This window comes from Triticum aestivum, chromosome 6B, assembly GCF_018294505.1.
Source record: "Triticum aestivum cultivar Chinese Spring chromosome 6B, IWGSC CS RefSeq v2.1, whole genome shotgun sequence".
Taxonomy (NCBI): Eukaryota; Viridiplantae; Streptophyta; class Magnoliopsida; order Poales; family Poaceae; genus Triticum; species Triticum aestivum.
In genome coordinates, this window is record NC_057810.1 from 628,623,070 (window position 1) to 628,629,893 (window position 6,824).

Consider the following 6,824-nt stretch of genomic DNA (forward strand, 5'->3'; position numbering starts at 1 on the left):
ACAGCCAGGGGATCTCAGCGAGGGAGGGTTTCGACGGCTGGGGTCTAGGCCTCCGGAGCTGCCTGTGCGAGCGGCCTGAGAGGGGATAGAAAGAGAATTGAGATGCGTAAGATTTTGAGTCATGGGCCTATAGAGCCGCCTACGCGAGCGGCCCGAGATGGGATAGAAAGAGAATTGAGATGTGTATATCAGCGAGCTGCTTGATCTTTATTAAGGTTTTGAGTCATGATTATTAGGTTAGGGAAATGTGGATGGAAGGCCTCTTTTCTACAATAGTATAGCAAATTAAAAATCGGAAATCCCTTTTGGTGACCGAGCTCCAATGAGGCCTCCAAATTCAGAATTCAAATTTCATCAAAACTCATATTTTTACATTTCAAAAAATTCTGAAAAAAATCACAGATATATATGAAGGCATAACACACACGTGTGTAAATTTTCAGGGCAAAATACGTTGAAATAAGGGCTGTGCAAAAAAGACAAATCTGAGGCTGTTTAACACATGATACTATTCATTCTCTCAGGCCATGAATTTGTCTTTTTTGTACAGGTCACAATTCAAGGTATTTCATCATGAATTTTTACACACATGTAGGTTACATCCTTACATATATGCATATTTTTTTTCAGAATTTTTTGAAACATAAAAATTTGAATTTGAATTTTTCAAAAATAAAGGGCTCCATGAAGCTCGGCCTCCAAAACGCCGTTCTCATTAAAAATAAGCTCACAACACAGATTATCGTTTGAGGACTGTCGCTGACACGTGGGCAGCGGGGCTGGTGCAGCCGTCTTCCGCCGGCCCTGCACTCGAGCGTGCGCGAATCTGTCAATCCCCCATGCTCCTGAGACCGGCTCTCCCCGTCGCCTTCAGTTCCACTCTCCCACTCTTCTCCCATCTCGCCGCGGTCCGCCGTCGGTGCTCAATCGCCGCCACGGGCATGGCAGGAGTCTCCGCCGCCTCTCCCGCCGCAGCACAGATCGGCAGCTTCCTCTCCAAGAAGCCCTACGCGCCGCCGTCCTGGGCCTCGCACCTCGCCCTCGCCCCTTCCCACACTTTCTCCCTTGGCCACGTAAGCTTCACCGTCTCTACCACTGGACTACCCCTACTTGCTGTAATGACTAATTGACGCGTCCCAAGCTGCTTAGATTGATTACTCAGTGACTTTGAAGCCTTTTTTTATTTACTACTGTAGATATCGTCTGAAAAAGTATCAATCATGTGTAATTCATAGCTTCTTTTTTCGTACTGTATTCCAAGCAGTTCCCAACCCCGATTCACAAATGGAATCTGCCAAATCTGCCGGAGGGCACTGAAGTATGGATCAAGGTGCTGCACGAATCACACTATTCTGTATTTCTGTTCATTTTCTAGTGCCGTATAAGGGTAGAAGATAGAATGGTTAGTGGCATTTGTGTTCTGACAAGGGAGCTTTGGTGACACTGTAGCGGGACGATCTGTCCGGTATGCAGCTGAGCGGGAACAAGGTCCGGAAGCTCGAGTTTCTGTTGGCAGACGCCGTCGCACAGGGTGCGGACTGCGTTATCACTGTCGGTGGTATCCAGAGCAACCACTGCCGTGCGACGGCGGTGGCTGCCAAGTATCTCAATCTTGACTGCTATTTGATACTGCGTACTTCCAAGGTAATCTTTGTGCTTGTGAGGTGGCATTGATAGAATTCTGTGTCGTAATGCAGTTGGTTTGACCTTATTTTGGTTGGACATTTTCAGCTTCTTGTGGATCAGGACCCTGGATTGGTCGGCAATCTCCTTGTTGAGAGACTGCTAGGAGCGCACATTGATCTCGTCTCAAAAGAAGAGTACGGGAAAATTGGCAGTGTGGTATGCTCTTCTCCATGATGTATCCTGTTACTATTTTTTGGCTTTTCATATTCTGTTAGCCCATGTGTAGCCAAAGCATTGTTCATACATGAGTGTTACTTATCATCCGTGCTTGATCAATTATCTTGTTGTCAAAGAATCATCCATCAAGTTGTTCATGCAGCAGTGTTCGTTCATATTTACTAGTGTCATCTTTAACCTCCATTGAAATTATTTATGTTACTGCCTGTTCATTGTTTGCAAGTAGATAAAATGCTTTGTGGACTGCCTGTTGATACTTCCTCATTGACTTATTTTCCTTATTTCTGATTCTTTTGATTATGTTTGGAGCTTCCATATTGGTTAGGAGGTTTCTGACTACATATTGATTTGTTTTTTTATAGGCTTTAGCTGACTTGCTTAAAAAGAGGCTTTTGGAGGAAGGACGGAAGCCATATGTAATACCTGTTGGCGGATCCAATTCTCTTGGAACTTGGTATTATCCCATATGTGATGCAAAGTGTTCAAATTACAATATCATTTTTCTTATTTTTCATGTTCATAGCATATTTTGATATTTCTTCAAGTAGTATCCACGGCTTGACATTTCTCAGTTCGCCGCGGAAGTAGTGGTTATTACTATGTTGAAACTTGAAACTGACATTAGTGTCGCAATTTTTTATGTTTGAGAATTGTCTAGACGCTGAAACTGGCAGATCTCATTTTAGCAAAAAGATCTGGGTAACGTCCAATATCATACTGTAGCTAACCACTGGAGTGTAGGATACTATGAATAGTGACTTATTGTGCTCAATCTGCAACCATAGGCTAAAGAAAATGTAGTGTACTATATCCAGAATTTGTAAAAGGGAATGGTTAATATTATAAGATCGTGTGCATCTAAAGAGAAGGTTTGGAGTTCAAACAGTTCTCATAAATTTATGCAAATAATATTCACTTCAGAAATGTCAATCCTATGTTCGTAACAAACATTGCGTCTTGCTTTTACAGGGGATATATTGAAGCAGTAAGAGAACTTGAGCAGCAAATACAGTTATCTGGCGATGTTCAGTTTGATGACATTGTTGTTGCCTGCGGCAGGTATTTCATCAGCACACACTCTTATCCTTTTATATGGAGATTGTTATGTGTGTGCACTCGCTATTGTGTCAGACCTAGATCCTGGAAGTTGTGAAACTGACATGTGAAACTGACACTTCACGACTTGATGATATTGAACTTTTTGCAGTGGTGGAACCATTGCTGGTCTTGCTTTAGGATCGAAATTGAGTAGCTTAATGGCAAAAGTATGAACTTTCTTTGGCTATTTTCTTACTCTGGTGAAGTTTAAATACTAATTATCCACTTGTAGGACAGGTCCATGCTTTCTCTGTTTGCGATGACCCTGAATACTTCTATGATTATGTTCAAGGCCTGATTGATGGACTACAATCTGGCTTGGATTCACATGATATAGTCAGCATTCAAAATGTGAGTATATTTATCTTTCAGCATTAAGCTAATTGTAAAAACAGTTTTTTTGTGGACTATAAAATATTTCAGAGCATAAACTCCAAAATCACGTCTATAGTGCTTGCTTATTCATTTCATAGTTCATCTTTGTGAGGGAACTCTACTCTGAGTCCACCCTATATGCAAGTTGGTCGATTTGTGAATATTTTGCTTGCTTGACAGGCTAAGGGCTTAGGTTATGCCATGAACACAGCTGAGGAGCTTAAGTTTGTTAAAGATATAGCTACTGCAACAGGCATTGTGCTTGATCCAGTCTACAGGTGCAATACTCTTCTTCTATATGGGATGTGACATGTGATTTAATATCATCTATGCTAGTGTTGTTAGAAATAAAAAATAAGAAATGTTTTTCTCTGTCAAGTTAAGATAATACCAGCAAATCCTTCTAACAGATTCAAATTTTTGAAGAGATTTAACATCTATCTTGCTTAATGAGGATATGTATGCTTTCTTTTTCTGCAGTGGGAAGGGAGCATATGCAATGCTGAAAGACATGGCCGATAATCCATCCAAGTGGAAAGGGCGAAAAGTCCTCTTTGTCCATACAGGCGGTCTTCTTGGGTTGTATGACAAGGTTGATCAGATGTCATCTTTGGCTGGGAGCTGGCGCAGAATGGATCTTGAAGAATCAGTCCCGCGCAAAGATGGCACTGGTAAGATGTTCTGATTGATATTCTCCAGAAACTGCTTCCATTATGGGTTAGGGTTCCAGAAATGTCATTCCATCTTAAGAGTATATGCTCTTATGTTTGTAAAAGAAAATTCAGAATAGACGGCTAGCATGGAGTAAAATGTTGATATACAAGAATAAAGTGCATCTTTCCGCCATTTGAAATTTAGCTATTTGTATTTATATTTAAATGCCATTTGTTTCTTTTTAGTGCTATGTAATCTTGTGTATATTTATATAAAAATACAGGCCTGGATATTCCAGAAAGACCTTCCTAGCAGTAGGTGCTTATGCCCGATCATTCTGATGGTATACATCAACTGCCAACTAACAGGTCCCAGCTTCTGCTGGGTTTCATTGAGAAGCAACCGAAAGAATTTTGTATATAAAAGAAACTTTCACTTTTAGATGCTCTTCAGAAACTTGAGTAACCATTCAACTTTGGTGGGCCTGCCTAGTCATTCACATAAACGAAAATAAACAACTGAACAAGTCTGTAGGCATTTTTTCTTACAAATAGTATGTAAGAAACAACAGAAATGTAGTATAACTAGAATATAACAGATGAAAACACACTGAATTTGCACTACAAGGATAGCCAGGAAATCCAAAGAGGCAAATATCACTATCCTCTTAAATAGCACCATTTGCACCTATGCTGACGGACCAATGAACACGCAAGCTAGCCCATCATTCCAGAAGTGACATCTTCAAGCAAGTGATCCATTTGGTCCGCGCACCACTGTGACGGGGCAGGTTGCATTGTTGACAACATAGTTGCTGACGCTTCCAAGGAGTGCCCTGCATCAAGGTCCAAGGAGATGTAGAAATATGAGAAAACTCTGATTAGCCATTTACTAGATCCTCATAGTTTACTCGACAAAAGTTTCAGATGTTCTACCTTTTTAAGGGCCCTAATCCCCTGCAACCAAGCACAACAGAGTCGACCTTGAGATCATCTACTGCCTCACAAAGTTTCTCCCTTGCATCACCCCAGTATATTTTTGCCAGTATTTCCACCTGATCCAACCAACATGGGATCGATCTCTAATTAGCAGCACATTTTCATTGCCTGAACTGGCCTTATGAATTCAACATAGATAATTGTATGGACAATTCAGTAGTTGATGTAGGCTATTACCTGCTTGGACTTGGACTCAGCCTGCAGGATCTCCAGCACCTCCTTGTCCGGGTTGACCCCGTACCGCGCCTGCACGTTCATCTCCATGAACTCCAGCAGAGGGATCAGAGCTTCAGTCGCAGGTAAAAACACAAACGATGGTGTCAGTTGCAATCATAGCGAAACAGAAAAGAGTCGAGTGTGCTACACAACAGAACAGAGGATTCAGTGTCTGGAGTCTGGACACATACGTGAACCGGTGCTCTTCCAGAGGCCCTTGTGGCTGGCGTCTGCTCCCTTGGGTAGGACGTGGATGAGGATGATGCGGTCGCCGGCCTTCACCAGGTTCTCGACCACCCACCTCGTCGCCGCCTTGCTGGACGGCGAGTAGTCCATCGCGAGGCCGATGGTGCGCTTCCCGGCCGCCATGTCTGCGAGAGTTTCTGGACGAAGGTGTTGAAGGAAGCTGTGAGCAAAGAGGAGGTGTTGGGAGAGGAGGCACTAACCAATGTGCAGCAGTGCTATTTCTGGGTTAAGGATTGTGCCCCAATCAGCGGTATTTAAGGTGGTTGGATTGGATGGTGTACAGCAAAATAGCCCCTGATGATCGCGAAGTTGCAGACTAGGTTGGCTTTTGGTTTTATTCGCCTTTTTGGGCAGAGGGGGGCGGGGTGGTGGCTTTATTCCTTGGAGCAAAACTGTTGCTCTGATGGATTCTTTCCTTTTTCTCACGGCTGTTGGGTCCTTGCCAGATGGGCAAAGCTATGATGGTAGATCGAGGTCCAGAAGGCTCTCCGGCTATCTGGAAAGCTCGGGAAGGGAACGGAACCGCTCCGTCCAAGTTTAGTAAAACTCCGGCTGGAAACAAATAATGTTTCCAACTGTAGTTTTCGGCCGTTTTAAATGTGGCGTAGAGGTTTTGGAGATTTTGGTGGCGTGGTTTGGAAATCTATGGGCTTTTTGCAAAAACCGGGGGCGGCCGGGCGGAGCATCGTGTTGTTTGGTTTTGTTATTTTCTGCACATGCGATGCAATAGGATATAAATATTATACTATGTTCCCGTGATTAATCTTTCCATATTAATTTGATTGTATAAATAAATGTTTATCAGATCCTGCCATTAATTTACCCATCTAAATAAATCTTAGGATTTTATTGGACAATCACTTTTTTTTAGCATCAGTACAGACACAAGCGCTCATATACACGCGCATACACTCACCCCTATGAGCACCTCCGAGAGACTGAGCCGGCATATCATCTTGAGAGTTACGAAGTCACCGTAGGCGCCTCGTCGTCGACGGGAACGTCTCCTCCCACTGAAAGCGCATCGCCGGAAATCCTGAAATAAATCCAGGAATAATGCGAGCACCAGGATTTGAACCCTGGTGGGTTGGGGATACCACTATCCACCTAACCATCTCAACCGCAGGTTGGTTCGCTATTGGACAATCACTTATTTGGTAAGAACTTATTGGCTTATTAAAAAAAATAATATAAAAATGGTCAATAAAAGGTAAGACAGTTAAGATAACTTTCAAGTAAAACCGATGAAAAAAAACTAGAGATGAGAGGAGGAAAAATCAAAAGAAAGAGGGAGGAGGAAACATATGTAAGGTTGGACGAACAGTTCTGCAGAAGGAACCTTGTGCATTTTCTACGGAAATCTTATCTGGCTGA

General features: G+C 42.7%; 2 protein-coding genes across 3 annotated transcripts; one reads left to right on the plus strand and one right to left on the minus strand.

Moving 5' to 3' along the window:
• The first annotated feature begins 763 nt into the window (after nucleotides 1-763).
• On the plus strand, nucleotides 764-4,215 carry LOC123138379 (putative D-cysteine desulfhydrase 1, mitochondrial). The gene is made up of 10 exons (XM_044558345.1): nucleotides 764-1,073; nucleotides 1,265-1,330; nucleotides 1,450-1,644; nucleotides 1,732-1,842; nucleotides 2,226-2,317; nucleotides 2,833-2,922; nucleotides 3,071-3,128; nucleotides 3,199-3,312; nucleotides 3,517-3,614; nucleotides 3,817-4,215. The coding sequence occupies exons 1-10, from the start codon at nucleotides 840-842 to the stop codon at nucleotides 4,019-4,021; spliced, it is 1,263 nt and encodes a 420-aa protein (XP_044414280.1). The 5' UTR covers nucleotides 764-839; the 3' UTR covers nucleotides 4,022-4,215.
• A 237-nt stretch (nucleotides 4,216-4,452) lies between these two features.
• LOC123138380 (universal stress protein PHOS32) lies at nucleotides 4,453-5,840 on the minus strand. 2 transcript variants are annotated; one of them, XM_044558347.1, is made up of 5 exons: nucleotides 5,651-5,840; nucleotides 5,396-5,575; nucleotides 5,166-5,275; nucleotides 4,926-5,044; nucleotides 4,453-4,825 (listed from the first exon to the last, which is right to left on the minus strand). In XM_044558347.1, the coding sequence occupies exons 2-5, from the start codon at nucleotides 5,571-5,573 to the stop codon at nucleotides 4,735-4,737; spliced, it is 498 nt and encodes a 165-aa protein (XP_044414282.1). In that variant the 5' UTR covers nucleotides 5,574-5,575; nucleotides 5,651-5,840; the 3' UTR covers nucleotides 4,453-4,734. The 2 variants fall into 2 exon arrangements, with proteins under 2 accessions (XP_044414282.1, XP_044414281.1); XM_044558346.1 differs by having other exon boundaries at nucleotides 5,396-5,770.
• Nucleotides 5,841-6,824: the final 984 nt, after the last annotated feature.